Below are 21,609 nucleotides of genomic sequence, written 5' to 3' on the forward strand. Positions count from 1 at the left end.
TCCTACTGTATGTGTAGTACAGTATGCACATTGAGCACTGCTGTTCAGTTGGCTCGTTTGGGGCCAAATTTATTTTTCTTTTTAATACATTTGTATTTTTGAAATACATAAAACAATTGATTTTATTTGGATTAATTATACTGCCTTTCATCAGATTGAGTGGCTCCTCCCTTGACAGATGTAGCCTAATCTCACTCCAAATTTTGATAAATCTAGAGAGCCCTTGTACATCTGACATATATTGTAACACAATGATATAACATCAGATGGCACTATAATATTGTAAATCGAGAGCTGAAATCTGATTCTACTGTATGTACATTAATTAAATGAAGGTAAAACCTTCCACTTATGAAATTAAACGCGAGTGAGTGTAATAATGGTTAATAACTGTAACTGTCATAACTGTTATGGCTTCAGATGAGTTTAAGCAAAGACTAGGCCTATAGAAATACGTTCCATGTAGTGAGTAAGACGTCATTTCAACTGTTGCGGAACCTTGCCAAAAACGCGACCCCCAACAAACCCCCCGCCTTGTTTTTGTTGGCAGTATAATTTTGTTGTGAAAACCTGGCAACCCTGTTCATTTCCCCGAAGAGCGCCGCTTCCCTGGAAACCTCGCGCTGCCTCACTGTCTCATGTAGTTCTGCAACAACACGGATCTGAACCGAAAAGTTTCACTACACTTGGAGAACAGTCATTTCGACAAGATTACATTTTTTTACTCGAAGAGTAAAACTCGCTGGCAATAATGCAGATACAGATCTATGTCAGTGTCACTGTCTTGATCCTGATCCAAAAATCCGTCTCAAAGGGTAAGATGATTTTATTTTAAATGTATTTTAGTAGTAATAGTAATAGTAGTAATATATTAATAATTGAACACATGTAAATATTCTTTTTTATATAGATTATTCACCAACAAACATTTTATTTGTATTTTTTTTTTTTTTTTAATTTGGAAAGTTCAAATTCTTGGGAAAAACAGACGAGACAGATGTAATGTCACTAAATATTTCATAAATGTTGATAATCAATAACTAAAGGTTATGTTGTGCCCAATACTGATGTGGTTGGCACATGTGAAGGGGGACGGCACAATATTACAAGGCTTTAATTTTCATATAGAAGCAGGGTTAACTCAACACATAGACATTTCTCTCAACACATAGATATTTCTATCAACACATAGATATTTCTATATTACATTACTCAAATTTCAGAATCTTATAGCAGCACAACGACAAGGTCTTGGGTTCGATATCACATCTGACTTATGAATCTATCTGATTAAAGTGACTGAATAAATAAATGTGTATAATTACACAATTTAGATAAAGTAAATGATTAGACTGTGCAAAGAGATCTGATTTTCAGTCATAATTCATTTGCATACCAAATTTTAAAAATATAAATTACATTTTAAACATATATTCACTTAGAAAATAGATATTTTAAATGGTTATATTTCACAGTAGTACAGTTTTTACAGTATTTTTCATCAAATAATTTCAACCTTGGTGAGCAGAAGAGACCCTTTAAAATATTACAGACCCCAAACTTTTAATTGGCATTGTATAATCAGTTACACAAATTCTACTACATTGTATACTTAATATACCACTAGTACTTCACAATCTGTGTATATATCAATTTTCTGGCATTAAAGTGCAAACGAGAATTGCGTTACTTTACTGCACTACTGTCAATGAAATGTGTTTACCTGTCTTTTGAGAATAATGATAAAATGCAAAAAATCGTACTGGTTTTAAAAAGAGGCTTCATTTTAATTACACAAATTATATTTCATTCTTTATTTCTGCAATTTGGTCCACATATGTTTTGACAGATTTGGTGTTTTTACAGTACTCTGAATGGGAATTATGAGCATTGTTTTGCTTAGCATAATAAGAATGTAATATACATGGAGATCATGTGGTCAGACTAATGCAAACAGAGAGAAAAGAGCATGTGATTGATCAAACATTAATGATTATGTGTCTCTTTTAGCTGTGAGTCGCCCGTCTCCTCCTGCTAGCGTGTCGATTCAGTGTGACAGCTATGGAGTTGAAGTTCGATGGAAATATTCTGATCTTGATCAGGACGTCCAATTCCAGGTGAAGGTGATACACGATTACAATGAAAGGTAAATCATCTGAATTAAAGAAACCTAATCTTTCCCAGCAAATAAAAGCCTTTTATAGTCTCTAAATGTTCAGTTTTTCTTGATTGAATGATATTGTCTGCCATCATGAGCTTACTGTTATTTATTTTTGTTCCAGGAACTCAAATATTACACAAAATCTGACACAAAGTCTGCATTTAAACATATCCAATATGCTGTTTTATCCAGCATACAACCGCTACTATGTCACTGTGACAGCTGTGCGAGGAGGAGAGGAGTCAGAGCCGACACTATCAGATATCTTCAGCTATAATAAATATGCTACCGCCAAAATTAAGTGTATGTTTGGCCTGTGTTTTTAGTGGAAATATCATCTATCATAGCAAATAACGGCAGTATAATCTAACTGTACTACTGTGTGTTCAGGTTATTTGGATTTTCCTGAAGTTGAACTTTCTCCCAAAGATGGCAAACTTCACGTCCAGTTCACCAACCCTCTTCAGCTGTACAGAAACTCGCCGGCTCTGCGCGGCCTCACCGATAATCTGAAATACTGTATTGAAACAGAAGAAGTAACGTTCACTTTCCTGTCTGCTTGCAGTAATAGTTCAAACAAATACAAAAAAACCTCACTTGAACAATCTTCAGCAGCTTTTTTCAGTATTGTAGTAATTTAAAGCTTCAATAAGGACAAAAAAAAAAGTAGCTGATAATTACTTTGTGTGAGGAACAGACTAAAATTTCAGTATTTATCTTCAAATCAAATCATTCCTGAAAATATTTATGTAGACTATAGCATTCACATGTTTGGGGTCAGATTTTTAAAACATTTTTGTAAGAAGTCTCTTTTAATCACCAAGGGTGCATTTATTTAATAAAAAAATACAGTAAAAACAGTAACATTATAAAATATTATTACAATTTCAAATAACTCTTTTTTATGTGAATATAATGTAAACTGTAATTTACTCCTGTGATCAAAGTTGTATATTTAGCATCATTACTCCAGTCTTCAGTGTCACATGATCCTTCAGAAATCATCCTAAAATGCAGGTTTGCCGCTGAGGAAACATTTCTGATTATCAATGTTAAAGGGTTACTCCACCACAAAATGAAAATTTTGTCATTAATCACTTACCTCCCTGTCGTTCCAAACCCGTAAAAGCTTCGTTCGTCTTCGGAACACAATTTAAGATATTTTGGATGAAAACAGGGAGGCTTGAGAAAGAAAACAAAAATAATGATTTCATTCAACAATTCCTCTCCTCTGTGTCTCTCCAAATCAGTGTAGTGCCATTTTGGCAATTCTGAGCAGTACGCAGATGGCCGCACTGCACTGATGCGTTGTTTGCTTTCAAACCAAAGCGTAAATACATATAAAAAACATATCCTTGTGGCAGGGCTGATACAGAAGAGCATAAGCCACTTGTGTACTAGTCAGAATTGTCAAAATGGATTGTATTTGAATTGTACAAAAAAGTATTCTCGTCGCTTCATAACGTTACGGTTGAATCACTGATGGCAGATGGAGTATTCTGACGATGCTTTTCATACTTTCCTGGACCTTGACACTGTTATTTATTTGGCACTCCTTTGGACAGTCTCAAGCCTCCCGGTTTTCATCCAAAATATCTTAAATTGTGTTCCGAAGACGAACGAAGCATTTACGGGTTTGGAACGACATGACATTTTGGGATGGAGTATCCCTTTAAAAACAGTTGTGCTCTTTTTGTGGAAACCATGATTTTCTCTGACTTTAGATCAGTTTATTGCATCCTTACTGAATAAAAGTATTAATTTCTTTAACAAACTAATCTTATTAATCCCAAATATTTGAACAGTAGTGTATATCTCAAGTCAAAGGGAGTGCATTAATAATGACAAAATACTCTTTTTTTGTATGAACTGTTCTTTAAAATAGTCGCAACTGTTGTTTTCTACACAGGGGAGGAATGAAGCTTGTGAAACCTGTGAAATGAAGCAAAATACATGCGAGGCATCCGTTGTGTTTTCTGAGTACAGAGGCGAATACTGCATCAATCTGACTGGAAAGATCGGACAGAGATTTTTCAATCTGAGAAGCAGCTGTTTCACAGGAGACATGAGAAGCTGTAAGTTTGATTTCAACCAAACAGTCTTCCGTTCACTTCACAAGGCAGATAATAGTGGAGACAAATGACATTTTACAATATATTCACAAATAAAAGAGTTATTTTAAATTGTAATATTTCATAATAGTTTTTATAACTAAAAATCATTTCAAAATATTACAGACCCCAAAAGTTTAATTGCTATTATATATTCAGTAAAAAAAATTCTACTACATTGTGTACTTCATATAACACGTGTACTTCACAATCTGTGAATATATCACTTTTCTGGCATTATAGTGCAAACGAGAATTGTGTTACTTTACTGCACTACTGTCAATGAAATGTGTTTAACTGTCTTTTGAGAATAATGATAAAATGCAAAATGTAAAAAAAAAAAAAAAAACAGGCTTCATTTTAATTACACAAAGTATTGTGACTAGTCAGCTGCCTCCCCCCTAATTATCATCGTCACCCTGTCCCTTAATCAACCCAGATTTCAACCATGCAGACTTAAAGAGTGTGTTCCCAAAAATACACCAACACATTAACTTTCCAACATGAGGTAATAACATTTTAGACTTTGTTTACACCACACAGAGAGGCGCTTACAAAGAAATTACACAAATTGGTTACTCAGACCACATCACTGTCATGCTAATGCCTGCATACAGACGGCTCGTTAAAGTCGCCAAACCAGTTCACAAACAAATTCAAGTGTGGCCAGAAGGGTCGTCAGAGGCTCTTCAAGACTGTTTTTATGACACCACTTACTGGAATGTGTTTAAGCAGGCTGCCACATACAAATAACACCACAGACCTCCAAGAGTACTCCAAGACGGTCACTGCCTACATCACCAAGTGTATTGATGATGTAACAGTCACAAAGACCATCACTGTTCGGGCCACCCAGAAGCCGTGGATGACAGGGGAGGTCTACAGATTCCTGAAGATGCGGACTGCTGCCTTCAGAGCTGGAGATGAGGGGAGCCTGAGGACAGCTAGGGCCAACCTATCCCGCGGCATCAGAGAGGCTAAGAGACAGTACTCCAGGAGGATAGCCCATCGTTTCAGCGAACAGCAGAGACACTCTGAGCCTGTGGCAGGGGATACAGACCATTACGGACTACAAGCCCCCACCGTGGACCTGTGACAGCAACATCTCCCTGCTGAACGAGCTGAACACCTTCTTTGCTCGCTTTGAGGAACAAAACAGCACCACTGCAAAGTAGTCTCCACCTCCTCCCGGTGACCAGGTGATGATGCTGACCCCAGACAGCGTGAGGAGATCCTTCAGCAGGATCAGTGCACGCAAAGCTCCGGGTCCTGACAACATTCCTGGGCGTGTACTGAGAGACTGTGCAGCAGAACTCTCTGATGTCTTCACAGACATTTTCAACATCTCACTTAGTCAGGCTGTTGTCCCCACATGCTTCAAAGCTACCACCATCATTCCAGTCCCGAAGAAGCCATCTCCATCCTGTTTCAATGACTACCGTCCTGTTGCACTTACTCCCATCCTCATGAAGTGCTTTGAACGGCTAGTCATGCACCATATCAAATCTGCCCTCCCTCCTCTCCCTGGACCCCTTCCAGTTTGCATATCGGTCCAACCGCTCGACCGATGATGCCATCGCAACTGCCCTCCATTCAGCACTCACACATATAGACAAAAAGGACTCATGCGTCAGAATGCTGTTCATAGACTTCAGTTCAGCATTCAACACAATCATCCCTCAACAGCTCATTCACAGACTGGTCTAGCTGGGACTCAACACTTCGCTGTGCAACTGGCTGTTGGACTTTCTGACTGGAAAACCTCAGGCAGTACGGGTCGGCAGTAACACATCCAGCACCATCACACTGAACACTCGGACCCCCCAAGGATGTGTGCTGAGCCCCCTTCTCTTCACTCTGCTAACCCACGACTGCACACCATCACACAACTCCAACCTCTTTATTAAGTTTGCGGATAACACGACTGTGGTGGGTCTCATAAGCAACAGAGATGAGACAAACTACAGGAGCGAGGTGAGCCGCCTGGCCGGGTGGTACAGTGACAACAATCTCTCTCTGAACGTGGAGAAGACGAAGGAAATTGTTGTTGACTTCAGGAGAGTGCACACTCAGCATGCTCCTCTGACTATAAACGGTGCGACTGTGGAGAGAGTGAGCAGCACCAAGTACCTGGGTGAGCACATCACAGAGGACCTCTCCTGGACTGAAAACACAGCAGCACTGGCCAAGAAAGCACAGCAGCGTCTCTACTTCCTCCGCAAACTGAGGAGAGCCAGAGCCCCCATCATGTGCACCTTCTACAGAGGCACCATCGAGAGTATCCTGACTAGTTGCATCACTGTGTGGTATGGCACCTGCACCGCGTCCTGCCGGAAGACCCTTTAACGCATAGTGAGAGCAGCTGAGAAGATCATTAGTGCCCCCACCAGGACATTTATGGAACCTGTCTCACCCGTAAAGCCCTCTGCACTGCAGGTGATCTTACACACCCGTCACACAGCTTCTTCAGTCTGCTGCCATCAGGGAGGAGACTGCGGAGTCTCCAGGCCAGGACCAGCAGACTGAAGGACAGCTTCATTCATCAGGCTGTCAGGCGTGTGATGAGGCACACCTGATGCAAATGGAGCCTCATCACCATCGCTGTTTAAATGCCAAGCGCGCCTCTCCTCGGGAGACCAGTCTCTTCCCCATGCATGCACGCTGGTGTCCTCATGGGTCCAGGAAGGGTGCGTGGAGGGACTCCCGCACCGCCAGAGATGTGAGCTGCTGGACCTGCGGTCCGCATGAAGACCGCACCCGTTACACAGCCGTTGGGCAAGGATGCCGGGCCGTTTAATCCTTTCAAGCGCCGAGGGCAACGAGAAGGATGCAGCCGCTGGAAGAAGCCACCAGACTCCGCCCCTTACCTGGACCCTTCCTTTCTGAACACTGCCCCACCTACACGAACCTTGCAGCATGACGAGGACACCAGATTCCCTATTTATTTTGAACACTCATCCTTTGGACACTTTATTCCACTGTGTCTGTTTTTTGCTCTTCCTGCCATAGTATATTTAATTCTTTATTTTCTGAAATTTGGTCCACCTCTTGAAAGATTTGGTGTTTTTACAGTACTCTGAATGGGAATTATGAGCATTGTTTTGCTTAGTATAATAAGAATGTAATATACATGGAGATCATGTGGTCAGACTAATGCAAACAGAGAGAAAAGAGCATGTGATTGATCAAACATTAATGATTATATGTCTCTTTTAGCTGTGAGTCGCCCGTCTCCTCCTGCTAGCGTGTCGATTCAGTGTGACAGCTATGGAGTTGAAGTTCGATGGGAATATCCTGATCTCGATCAGGACGTCCAATTCCAGGTGAAGGTGATACACGATTACAATGAAAGGTAAATCATCTGAATTAAAGAAACCTAATCTTTCCCAGCAAATAAAAGCCTTTTATAGTCTCTAAATGTTCAGTTTTTCTTGATTGAATGATATTGTCTGCCATCATGAGCTTACTGTTATTTATTTTTGTTCCAGGAACTCAAATGTTACACAAAATCTGACACAAAGTCTGCGATTAAACATATCCAGTATGCTGTTTTATCCAGCATACAACCGCTACTATGTCACTGTGACAGCTGTGCGAGGAGGAGAGGAGTCAGAGCCGACACTATCAGATATCTTCAGCTATAATAAATATGCTACCGCCAAAATTAAGTGTATGTTTGTCCTGTGTTTTTAGTGGAAATATCATCTATCATAGCAAATACCGGCAGTATAATCTAACTGTATTACTGTGTGTTCAGGTTATTTGGATTTTCCTGAGGTTGAACTTTCTCCCAAAGATGGCAAACTTCACGTCCAGTTCACCAACCCTCTTCAGCTGTACAGAAACTCGCCGGCTCTGCGCGGCCTCACCGATAATCTGGAATACTGTATTGAAACAGAAGAAGTAATGTTCACTTTCCTGTCTGCTTGCAGTAATAGTTCAAACAAATACAAAAAACCTCACTTGAACAATCTTCAGCAGCTTTTTTCAGTATTGTAGTAATTTAAAGCTTCAATAAGGACAAAAAAACAAAAAGAAAGTAACTGATTACTTTGTGTGAGGAACAGACTGAAATTTCAGTATTTATCTTTAAATCAAATCATTCCTGAAAATATTTATGTATACTAGCATTCAGATTTTTTTTTATATTTTTGTAAGAAGTCTCTTTTGCTCACCAAGGCTGCATTTATTTGTTCAAAAATACAGTAAACAGTAACATAAAATATTTTGGCAATTTCAAATAACTTTTTTTCTATGTGAATATTGTCAGTCCTGTGTCTTGTGTTTTGTTCCCCACATGCTTTTCATGACTTAGTTTTCCCTTATGTGCAATTATGTTTATTGCTCCCAGGTGTTTCTCGTCACCCCCTTCTCATGTCTTGTGTATTTAATGTGTTTCCTGTTCTGAGTTCTTTGTCTGGTATTGAATGTCGTCATTCCCCGCTACTTGTGTGTTCCTAGTTCCATTGGATGTTCATTAAAGTCTCCTTGTTTGATGTCTACTCCATGTCTCCTCGTTCCTTGCTCCATGCTCCCCATAGTAGCGGTATCGTGACAAATATTGTTAACTATAATTTATTCCTGTGCTCAAAGCTGAATTTTCAGCATCGTTGCTCCAGTATTCAGTATCACATGATCCTTCAAAAACCATGCAGGTTTGCCGCTGAGGAAACATTTCTGATTATCGGTGTTAAAAACAGTTGTCCTCTTTTTGTGGAAACCATGATTGTCTCTCGCTTTAGATAAATCTTTAATAAACAAATCTTATTGACCCCAAATATTTGAACAGTAGTGTATATCTCAAGTCAAACAGAGTGCATTAATCATGACAAAATGCTAATTTTTGTGTGAATTGTTCTTTTAAAAAAGTCGTAACTATTGTTTTCTCTACAGGGGAAGAATAAAACCTGTGAAACCTGTGAAATGAAGCAAAATACATGCGAGAAGTCCGTTGTGTTTTCTGAGTACAGAGGCGAATACTGCGTCAATCTGACTGGAAGGATCGGACAGAGATTTTTCAATCTGAGAAGCAGCTGTTTCAAAGGAGACATAAGAAACTGTAAGTTTGATTTCAACCAAACACTCTTCCGTTCACTTCACAAGGCAGATAATAAAGAGAGAGCATCCATGTGAACAGAGCTGAAATATAGACAAGTTTTATTTATATATTTTTTTTATTTTGTAGTTTCAATGACTTTACTACTATTTAAAAACATTGCAGCTAGACATACAGTAATAGACAATTGGTAGATGCATCCAAACTTTTGACTTTGCAAATTGCAAATTAGGATCAAAGCATTTACCTGAGACCTGCCATTACAATACATAAATACTATATTTTACTAATTTTTTTTACACATGAGACAAAACAGACACCATATGGGCTCATGCAAGAATGAATGCATGTGTGATGATGCTTGTCTGAAGGGCATCAAGGGAGGGTGGAGACATTTGCATGGATTTGATAGTTTAGTGTTTGTGTGCCCTTGACCTGTGTTTTGCTGAAGGTCAGACCAGCCGCTGAGCTCTCAACATATTGCAGCTTTTTGAAGATCTGATCTGATAAAATTAAATAGGGCAGAGTATATGTGTGTGTGTTTTATTCATTAGAGAGAAAGAGAAATTATTATTTTGTGTGTTTAAATGTGAGCAAGTACAAAAACTCTGGTTATATTATTTTTGTCCTTATTTAAAAAAATATTATGGAATGTGGACTCATATTTTAGCTGGAAAAAGTTAAAAAATGTCTTGATGGATTTTTTTTTCTTACAAATACGCAGCTTTTTTCTTCACACAACACTAACTGATGGAGTGGAGTGGCGTGGATTAATATGATGTTTATATCAGTGGTTTGGACTCACATTCTGAAGGCACCCATTCACTGCAGAGGATCCATTGGTGAGCGAGTGATGCAATGCTACATTTCTCCAAATCTGTTCCTATGAAGAAACAAACTCATCTACGTCTTGGATGCGCTGAGAATGAATACATTCCTTTAATAATACTCTTGAAAATGCTGTTTAAACTCATGCTCTCACACGAGATGATGTGGCCTATTGAAAGCAGATGTATTTGCCTCAAACAATGCCTTTTAGTGACACAGTGGCGCAGAAACTACACATGACGAACATACAGCCACATGAGCATATCCTTGCGCCTGTGCACTTGGCACCTTGTTTTTCAGAGCTCACATTCACTCCACATCTGCTTCCATAAAGAACAGCAGCTGTAATGCTTTAAGAGGCTTAACTCACCGCTGTAATTTTCTTTGTGCTTGTGTTTATGTCTGTGTTTGTTTTATCGGCACCTTAGGGTTTAGTCTTAACACCTGACTGTTAACTTACTTAACTTAGTAGCTGATTTGTATTGTTGTTTTTGTTGCACTCCTATATGTTTGACTTGTCTTGCTACATATGATGAGCACCGCACTTTCCTATTGGTCGCTTCAGTCTGCAGGCAGTGTAAAAGTCAATGTCATACAAGTAATGCTTTGTATGAGTTGGATTAGTGTTGAAGCATTTATTAAACTTCATCATTTAACCCTGTTTCCAAAGTTATTGTAAGTTAAAAATCAAACCATATTTTTCTTGTCACACATTCCTGTCATTCGTAGTTTAACATGAAAAATATGAAAATGTATGAGAAATGTATAACTATCCAGAAGTTACGCCCTACTGTTCCAATGTTTGGGGTCATTCGTATTGTAGTTGTTTGTTTGCATTTATTTATTTTTAAATAAATTAATATTCAGCAAGGATGCATTCAATTTAACAAAACTGAGTTTTATAATCAATAGTGTTTGATCAATCACAAAAACAGTAAGTTTTCTGCTCAGTTTTAGTCTGTTCCAGACAGATCCAGCTCTGATGTGTTATATAAAAAGCATGAATAAGAGAAGAACTACGCGGTTGAGCTGATGACACATTCAGTAATTAAATAATACTGTAATTATATTTATGTGCATTTACATTTTGTGTCCATTTGAGATGACATATCAGTGTTATTTGCATTTAACAATAATTTATTATTCTTTAATTCTGAAAACAGCCACAAAAACAACATGGTCCTTTAAAGAAGTGAAACAACGAGAAAACCCGCAGTCCCTAAGATGATCCTGAATAAGAAGCAACAAACGCTGAAGTGTCGCGTTCAGAACAGCATAATCGAAAACCGCGTCATCAGGCAGGCGTGGCCTATTTAATAATCTGCACAGGTCACTGATCATGCGCAGTTGGGGAAAAGCCATTCTGACCTGCCTTTCTGAAATGCATAGATTATTATTTTTATAGATTTTTTATTTTTAAGCTCATCGGTTTGAAAAGCAAGGTGTGCTCTGATTGGCCAGCTATCCAGTGCATTGTGATTTACTGAACGTGATTTACTTTACTGAACGTACTTACAGGCTGTGAGTCAGCATTATTTGTCTTTCAGCCTCACCCTGCTTCATTCTACTACATTAATAAATCATTAGTTCATCCATGAACATGATTTCTGCCCGAGTGCCGTCAGATTGAGTTTGCTTTGGGTGTGGGGAGGAAGAATGACTTGATTGATTACTCACTAGACTCATCAAACTACACCTTTGTCTCTTTGTTTGTTTTGAATATGCGCCCTCCAGCGGAGAAAATTACATATTGTGCCTTTAATTTAATACTTGTATATTATTATTATTATTATTATTATTATTACTACATTAACTTATTAGGAGTATATTTGTATATTTATTGTTATATATGCCTTTCAATTTGTGTATCACCTTACCTAGTTAACGTTTCGTATAATTAAGCTAGCATTTGCTAGCCTACCATATATTTTGAAAATAAATGCCTGACAATTATGCCAATAAAGTTTTGACTTTATGATTGTATTTACGTCTATGTGTGATGATAAATGAGTGTGCTTTCATTTACAACTATGTGAATGATTAATTCCTAAATGAAATACTACAGTATTTATAATTATGGTCTATTAATTAACCAAAATAAAATGAAATATATGCTAAATTTAAACTACATTCCAGCAAAAATTCCAGTCAGCATAATCAAAGCTTTACTGGCATGTTGAGCAGTTACAGTAGGCTATTATTTACAAAAGTATTAAAAAAGTTAAGTAAAGAGATTGACATGAAGGGAAAAAATTTCATAAACGAATATAAAAAATATAACCAATAATAGGCTGAAAATAATAATTTACAAATAACAGGAAAAAGACGATCACTTAATGGATTTACAAGACTGCAGGATGGATAAAAATGTTTTCTTGTAGGCCTATTTTATATTATGCACTTTATGTAACATTTATTCATGATCAACTTAATTTGAATCCTGACTAATACAGTCCGGTAGCCAAGGCCTATGGTTAATATAATAATTTAATAATGCAATAATTTCTATAATATATAATAATTTCTTAATTCAAAATAAAATATGAATGAATACATATCTGATAATCCCGGGTTGCTATGGTCACGCAGGTTTGTTTCATAGACTGTAAAAAAATACAGTTTGTTTACATTAAACTCATGGCGCGAGAAAAATATGTCTTCCCTCAACATAAGAAGTCGACATAAGGATGTCTTTACCTCGACAAAATGATCTCGTGGACACGACATAATATCACGTTCCCAAAAGTTGATATGACATTCCCTCAAATTAATATCTCGTGGCTATGACATATTGTTCCCACGAGTTATTACGTCGTGGCCACGACAAAACTAAGTGAACCGGACATGTCACCTCACGGGCACCATAGAAAATGTACATATTTATACCACTTCATATATCAATTTCACACGGAAGAGTGCCAGTGATATTGATTTTTTTTTTACAACAGCTCAATAAACAAAAAGTAAATTAAGAGACTTACGTTTTAGACACAATAGCCTGTTTTTGCTCTGTTTCGCCAACAAGCATCATTCCACGCACAGCCACAGCGCCGTTCTGCGTTTCTGAGCAACATGACGGAATGAATCAAAATGATTCGGTTCAATGACTCACTTATTAACAGTGACTTGCTGCCACCTATTGGCGGTTTTAATTTCACATTTCGATTTTTTTCATGTTTTAAATCATTTAAAATATCAGAATTTAACTTTTTGTGTTTAATATATCAAAACATTATTTATGCATTTGTATTTGCATTTAAATGCATCCATGTCTTGCATTAAACAGTGTGTAAACACATCTAAATGCCACTTCAGATGCAGGTTCTGTGTTGATTTAATTTGCTTGGTAACAGCCTGAATGTCTTACTATTCTAATTTACTGATTAAATGTAAGAATTTGACTCAGAAGATAGTGGATACTTTTAGAAAAAAAATGGCTTTATAAAGATAAAAATGCCAATAAAATTTTAAAATCAGTTTAAACTTATTGGAAATTATTAATTTCTATCGGTGTGAATATATATAAATATATTCAAATCAGCGTTCGCGCTTTGGCTGGCGCTGAGCCAGAGACAGACGCGTTTGTACAGCGCTGCTTTTAACCAATCACGCGCGGTTATGATGAGTTTGTTGAGGTTGTGGAGGATCAGAGACATTCAGATGAGTCATCGCTGAAACGCGGTCTTTTGTTCACAATTGCTCAATGACTGAAATATAAACAACAAAGTGCAGATGTGCGTACGAATGTAAGTAAGATATTAATTACACAGAATATATATATATTCTTTTCTGGAGCCCTGCATGTATTGTGATATAACATCAGATGGCACTATAATATTATATATTATATAATAATTCTGTGTAGTGTGTGTGTGTGAGAGAGAGAGAGAAAGAGAGAGAGAGAGAGAGAGAGAGAGAGAGAGAGAGAGTTACCTGTAGCAGGTAGCAACAGACCAGTAAACACCTGAGTCGCGCCTGGGGGAGTGCGCGAGACACATCTTTTCCCTGGAACCCGCGCGCCGTCTCACTGTCTCATGTAGCTCTAGTACAGTACGGATCGACTCTTGGAGAACAGTAATTTCGATTAGATTAAAACATTTTACTGGAAGCTATAATATGTGAATACTGGATTGAAACTCGCTGGCAATAATGCGGATACAGATCTATATCAGTGTCACTGTCTTGATCCTGATCCACAAATCCGTCTCAGAGGGTAAGATGATTTTATTTTACATTTATTTTAGAAGTATAAAAGTAATATATTATTAATTGAATATATATATATATATATATAAAAAATCAGTTTAATTTATAGATTTTATATATATGCTATAATCTATAATCTATATAGTTATCGATCTTTTTATTATTACTCGTTACTGTTTAACCCGCTGCTAACATGTCCCCATGTACTTTGCTGGCCAATGCATGGCTTGGGTATGTTTGGATTATTTACTTCGTGTTTTATTAATTGTTTAGAATACTTTTTTTTTTATAGTGTTATACAATTTCGGTCTTTGCTTTTATTTTATATGAACTCTAAATGGCATCTGATGTGCTTTATGTATGCTTACTGTTTTCCAGCAGGCTTGCATCTTATCTATTTAGGGTTGTGTGCTTGCATGGCTAATTGTGGAAATGTTCTTTGATGTTATGAGTTATTGTGTATATGTTTTGTTGGGTTTTTTGTTGTTTTTTAAACTTCTTGACAAAGGACTGTGGTTGACTAACACTGGCACATTTACAGAAATGTTGATTAATGTGTGTTAAAATAAGATACAATAAAATAAAATAAATGTGAAGTGGGATGGCACAGTATTAAAAGGCTTTAGTTTTCATTTAGATGGTAGACACACTGGTAGATATTTTTTCCATTTTATTTTCAGGATTACTTTAGAATACTTTAATTTCTGAATTAAGGTCATGGGTTCATTTCCCAGGAAATACAAGAACTGATAGAAATGTATGTTAAGGCAGTGTAAGTTGTGTTGAGAAAAAAAGATTTGGAGTTGTTTTCCATGATAAGAGCGTAGGTTTGTGTGTTTGTGTGGTCCAAAGGCCTTGTTGCGGATGCCAGTTTTTATCACACTGACATCTGAGAATAATCCTGAATGTAGGTGCGTCAAAACTCATCAAGAAGGACGCAAACCCAACCCTTTACTGTCAGTTCAGTTAATCACAGTTAACATTTCACACATTCCTGTCATTCGTAGTTTAATGTGTGCTTCACTACAGAGCTCTGTGAATGTCTGGACATACGATCATGACAGTCACATACTGTACTCTACGTATTAACTAAATCCATAAAGCAGGTCAAAGTTCAAGCATTGCACAGCTGACTTATGAATCGATCTGATTAGACAATAAATGAACGCGATAATATGATTGTGAGGCTGTAATGGCGGGTGTTAAATGACTCTATGTAAATGATTCGACTAAACAAAGCAATCTGAGTAACTCATTTTATTCAAATAGCGTATTTGTATTGGTTTTCATTATTATGCAAAAGTCACATTCTTTTAACATATTCCACACCAAAACAAAACTGCATGTATATACACACCCCTTAAAAAAGGAGGGGGTCTTCAGTTATGATAAAATAGCCCACAAGGATTCAAGATAAGATAAGAAGTGCTGCCAGACATTGTAAGCTTTGGATAGTATACTTAAGGTGCTCAAGTTTGAGGTATGACAACACCTCTGTCATCCAGAGTTTGTGAGATGGTGGCCTTGCCTTTTTCCCAACTGAGAAGAATCAGCCGTCTAGCCAATAATCAGAAAAAAGCAATAATTTCTACCTGGTTAGTTTATAGTTTTTTTTTTTTTTACATTCAGACTTTGTTCTCATAAAAGAGCCTCCAATCTGACAACCTCTGACATAAAACAAGATAAGAGTTAGAAGAAAGATAAGAGTCGGGAGAATCAAACGACTGCCACACATTACAATGCTAAATGTGACCCTGGAACACAAAACTTGTCTTAAGTGTCAATTTGTCAAAACTGAATAAGCTTTCCTTTGATGTATGGTTTGTTATGATCGGACAATATTTGGCCGAGATACAACTGTTTGAAAATCTGGAATCTGAGGGTGCAAAAAAAAAAAAAATCTAAATATTTTGAAAAACGCCTTTAAAGTTGTCCAAATGAAGTTCTTAGCAATGCATATTACTAATCAAAAATGGAATTTTGATATATTTACGTTAGGAAATTTACAAAATTTCTTCATGGAACATAATCTTAATATCCTACTGATTTTTGGCATAAAAGAAAAATCTATAATTTTGACCCATACAATGTATTTTTGGCTATTGCTATAAATATACCCCAGCGACTTAAGACTGCTTTTGTGCTCCAGGGTCACAAATACTCTTAGATATGTTGCATAACAGCAGTAAAATAGGTTTTGAATGTCAACTTTATAGGGGTTTAAAACACATCTGAAGACAAAAGCAAAGTCCAAAATACAAGAAACTGGCCTCTGCTGATGGTAATAGCAGTGTGCGTGATAGGTTAAATTGCATCTGTTAATAAATGGCAAGTGTGAGCGTGTGCGCGCGTGGGTGTTTAGAGAGAAGAGCCTGCGGGAAGGGAAGGGAAGACGTTTTGATATGTGTTGTGTTTATCATGAGATGAGAGAGTGCTGGGCACGGTCAGCAGGGCACATGGACCCTGTAAAGGCTTGTTCATACTATCTCAACAAACGCCAACAACCATTGGAAATCAGTGTTTGTTTTCAGCCAGTCTGAATCATTTCAACAGGAACTACTGTAATTGTGGCTGTTTAGATTTTAAAAAAAATTATAGTTAGCATACATGAAGTAAATTAAGCCTGTTTTAAGACCATTAAGGTTTTCACTTATTGCCACATTATTTTGAGTATATATACATATTAGATCATGTGACCATGAAGACTGGAGTAATGATGCTGAAAATTCAGCTTTGATCACAGGAGTAACTTAAAAGATAAAATATTTTCAAACAGAAAACTGTTATTTTAAATTGTAATAATATTTTAGAATATTGCTGTTTTTACTGTATTTTTGATTGAATAAATACAGCCTTGATGCGATACAGAAACATTTCACAAACATTTAAAATAGTACTGACTCCAAACCTTTTAACTGCATTGTATATTCAGTCAATTGTATACTTAATACACCACTTACCAAATAATTGCACTTCACAGTTTTTGAATATATCATTTTTCAGGCATTTAGGGCACATAAGAATTGTGTTACTACTGACAATGAAATGTGCTCAACTGTCTTCTTTTGAGAATAATGTTACAATGCAAAAAATCTTAATGGTTTTAAAAACAGCCTTCATTTTACTTACACAAAATATATTTCATTATTTTCTGAAATTTGGTCCACATATGTCTTGACAGATTTTGTGTTTATACAGTACTCTGAATGGGAATTATGAGCATTGTTTTGCTTAGCATAATAAGAATGTAATATACATGGAGATCATGTGGTCAGACTAATGCAAACAGAGAGAAAAGAGCATGTGATTGATCAAACACTAATGATTATGTGTCTCTTTTAGCTGTGAGTCGCCCGTCTCCTCCTGCTAGCGTGTCGATTCAGTGTGACAGCTATGGAGTTGAAGTTCGATGGGAATATCCTGATCTTGATCAGGACGTCCAATTCCAGGTGAAGGTGATACACGATTACAATGAAAGGTAAATCATCTGAATTAAAGAAACCTAATCTTTCCCAGCAAATAAAAGCCTTTTATAGTCTCTAAATGTTCAGTTTTTCTTGATTGAATGATATTGTCTGCCATCATGAGCTTACTGTTATTTATTTTTGTTCCAGGACCTCTAATATTACACAAAATCTGACACAAAGTCGGCGTTTAAACATATCCAATATGCTGTTTAATCCAGAATACAACCGCTACTATGTCACTGTGACAGCTGTGCGAGGAGGAGAGGAGTCAGAGCCGACACTATCAGATATCTTCAGCTATAATAAATATGCTACCGCCAAAATTATGTGTATGTTTGGCCTGTGTTTTTAGTGGAAATATCATCTATAATGGTATAATCTAACTGTACTACTGTGTGTTCAGGTTATTTGGATTTTCCTGAGGTTGAACTTTCTCCCAAAGATGGCAAACTTCACGTCCAGTTCACCAACCCTCTTCAGCTGTACAGAAACTCACCGGCTCTGCGCGGCCTCACCGATAATCTGAAATACTTTATTGAAACAGAAGTAACGTTCACTTTCCTGTCTGCTTGCAGTAATAGTTCAAACAAATACAAAAAAACTGCACTTGAACAATCTTCAGGAGCTTTTTTCTATATGATAATTTATAGCTCAAATAAAGCAACATAAAAGTAGTTCAAATGAACGCTTTGTGTGAGGTACAGATTCTAATTTAATTATTTACCTTCAAATCAAATCATTCCTGAAAATATTTATGTACACTAGTGTTCAAATGTTTGGGGGCAGATTATTTTTTTAGATTTTTGAAAGAAGTCTCTTCTGCTCACCGAGGCTGCATTTATTTGATCAAAAATACAGTAAAACAGTTACACTGTGAAATATTATTACAATTCCAAAAAACTCTCTTCTATGTGAATATATTATAAAATGTAATTTATTCCTGTGATCAAAGCTGAATTTTCAGCATCATTACTCCAGTCTTCAGTGTCACATGATCCTTCAGAAATCATGCTGAAATGCTGGTTTGCTGCTCATGAAACATTTCTGATTATAAGTGTTAAAAACAGTTGTGCTCTTTTTGTGGAAACCATGATTTTCTCTGACTTTTGATCAGTTTAATGCATCCTTGCTGAATAAAAGCACTTATTAAAGAAGCAAATCTTATTGACCTCAAATCTTTTAACAGTAGTGTATATATCTCAAGTCAAATGAAGGGCATAATAATGACAAGATGTTCATTTTTGTGTTAACCTGTTTTATTTTTCTCTACAGGGGAAGAATAAAACCTCTGAAACCTGTGAAATGAAGCAAAATACATGCGAGACGTCCGTTGTGTTTTCTGAGTACAGAGGCGAATACTGCGTCAATCTGACTGGAAAGATCGGACAGAGATTTTTCAATCTGAGAAGCAGCTGTTTCACAGGAGACATAAGAAACTGTAAGTTTGATTTTAACCAAACAGTCTACTGCTTATTTCTGAAGGCAGATACACTCTAAAAAATGTTGGGTTGTTTCAACTTAGATTAGATTGCAAATTAGCACATTTACCCGAGTCCTGCCATTACAATACATAAATACTGAAGGCAATCATTTTTATTTTTTTTACACATGAGACAAAACAGACACCGTAGGGGCTCAATGGTGCAAACCTTGAAACCAAAACCCAGTGATATCATATTAAATGATATGCCAAACAGTAAATCATAAATGCATGCACAAGCTCGTATGATGAAATTCACTTATATTTTTGTTCTTCCATCCAGATCCTCCGGTCACCGTGTATGTGTATCCAGTTCTGGGGGTTGTTTTAACGCTGCTGTTCATTACTGGTATCATTATGCTGCTAGTGTCAATGTGCAACTCAGAAATGAAGAAGAAAGTTCACCTTATGTTCCAGTATTTTACTGTAAGTTGCTGTTTGACCAGTTTTCAATATTTTTGTGTACCCTTTTCCGTAAAGCATTCTGACATATATTGAACTGAATGCAACAATTTGTGTAAGAATGGCATTTCAAACAATTTACACAAAATCAATTCCTTTTTTAAAAATTACAATTAGCCTCCATCTGTGTATTTATATCACTGCTGCACAATCTGGCTTAAGCAAAACACATTAAGACTAAACTAAAAATGTTGCCTTGGAAGCTTGGAAAAAGGTGAAATATTATAATTACTAAAACTGCAAATGTAAACTAAATAAAAAATACATTAGATGAAAAGAATAAATCAGAAATGTTGTTTTGGAATCAAACTGAAACAAAATAAAAATTAATTGCAAGTACTAAAATGACAAAAACTGAAATAATAATAGAACAGCAAAATAGAAATAAAAAAATACAAACATAACAGATGATTGTGCACAAGTGGATTGTCTAATGGTCCAGTGTTCTTCCAAATATCTTCTTTTGTGAAGAAAGTCATGTATTTTTGGGTAAACAATGCTGTGATTGGTCAGATCTGTCCTGACATCTTTGTTGTGAGTGTGTTACCCAGCAGCATTCCTGCACAGGGCTGGGTGACTGTAAACTTATCTCTTTCTGGTTTGGTAGGATTTCAGTACACAACCAGCCGAGGAGTGCAGAACTCTGAGAGTGGAGCCAGAGGCTTACAGTGTTGTGAAGATCGAACAGTCCGAGAACACTAAAGAACAAGACCCGTTTCTTGAGATGAGCGATGACGAATTGCCCTCCAGTACCAAAGGTCTGGGAAGTGGTGAATTGGAAGTTAAAAGCCCCTATGGGCCTAATGACCTTGTTGGAAGTGAGCAGAGCAACCTGTCTGACTTTTATGACTGTCCACATGCTCCCGGAAAAAAATAGGAGAAGAGTCCCGGAGATATGGTAGAGTCACACAGCCTAACTGCTTTCAGAGGTACAGAAGTGAAGGAAAGTACCATAAAGACAGCAAAATCTGCATACCTGTCGCCAGGACCTGTTTTGGAAACATGATGTGGGATGGGACTGTTCGTACAAATACAAGCACTCACGTGACATCATGAAATGGAATTCCCCCCAGGTTTTCCGGTTTGTTGGCAATGGAAAAACGTGTTTGGCAATTGTCTTCATCTGCACTCCTTTTATTTGAACCGAAACTCCTCATACACTATTTCAGGGATTTTTAAAATTCTCCTTATTATTAGAGTATATTTTTGTTCATTACTACTTATATTTTTCTACATGATGTAGTTTTATCTTCTATACGGATAGAGTCTTATCCTGTGGCCTTAGAACAAAGTTTTACATTATCTTTTACAAGTGCTGCTCAGTTCATGTGGATTTATGCTGCGTTTTTGCACGTTTCATCGGATTTTCCATCAGTACTAAACAACTATTGTATTTTATTTGGTTCTGTTGAAAAACTCAAAGATACCAAATGGCACCAAATGCATGGCTTTGTTGATTTGATTACAGAAAAATACTTTATTATTACATGTGACATTACTGATGTGACATTTTATTATAGCTCTGGATGCCTGGTGCATATTTACAAAAAAATAAATATAGAGGTGAATTAACCTCTCTCTCTCTCTCTCTATATATATATATATATATATACATACATATACATATACATACATACATACATACACACACACACACACACACACACACACACACACACACACACACACACACACACACACACACACACACACACACACACATATATATTCAGCAAGGACGCATTAATCAAAAGTGACGTAAAGACATTATAATGTTATTAAAATAAATTCTGATCTTTTGGACTTTCTATTTATTATAACTACAGTATCATGGTTTC

General features: G+C 36.7%; 1 protein-coding gene across 4 annotated transcripts; it reads left to right on the top strand.

Moving 5' to 3' along the window:
• The first annotated feature begins 609 nt into the window (after positions 1-609).
• Positions 610-21,343, top strand: LOC109067051 (interferon gamma receptor 1-like). 4 transcript variants are annotated; one of them, XM_042763272.1, is made up of 11 exons: positions 610-815; positions 2,011-2,146; positions 2,283-2,464; positions 2,552-2,697; positions 4,071-4,236; positions 7,489-7,624; positions 7,761-7,942; positions 8,030-8,175; positions 19,102-19,267; positions 19,593-19,735; positions 20,379-21,343. In XM_042763272.1, the coding sequence occupies exons 1-11, from the start codon at positions 752-754 to the stop codon at positions 20,646-20,648; spliced, it is 1,737 nt and encodes a 578-aa protein (XP_042619206.1). In that variant the 5' UTR covers positions 610-751; the 3' UTR covers positions 20,649-21,343. The 4 variants fall into 4 exon arrangements, with proteins under 4 accessions (XP_042619206.1, XP_042619211.1, XP_042619217.1 ...); XM_042763277.1 differs by lacking the exons at positions 7,761-7,942; positions 8,030-8,175 and adding exons at positions 17,977-18,158; positions 18,233-18,375 and having other exon boundaries at positions 611-815; XM_042763283.1 differs by lacking the exon at positions 610-815 and having other exon boundaries at positions 2,010-2,146; positions 2,354-2,464.
• Positions 21,344-21,609: the final 266 nt, after the last annotated feature.

This window comes from Cyprinus carpio, chromosome A1 (genome assembly GCF_018340385.1).
Source record: "Cyprinus carpio isolate SPL01 chromosome A1, ASM1834038v1, whole genome shotgun sequence".
Lineage (NCBI taxonomy): Eukaryota > Metazoa > Chordata > Actinopteri > Cypriniformes > Cyprinidae > Cyprinus > Cyprinus carpio.

Coding starts and splice junctions, on each gene's coding strand:
- LOC109067051 (XM_042763272.1), top strand. CDS start 752: ATGCAGATACAGATCTATGTCAGTGTCACTGTCTTGATCCTGATCCAA. Junction 4,237..7,488: donor CACAGGAGACATGAGAAGCT/GTAAGTTTGATT, acceptor TGTCTCTTTTAG/CTGTGAGTCGCCCGTCTCCT. Junction 19,736..20,378: donor TTATGTTCCAGTATTTTACT/GTAAGTTGCTGT, acceptor CTGGTTTGGTAG/GATTTCAGTACACAACCAGC.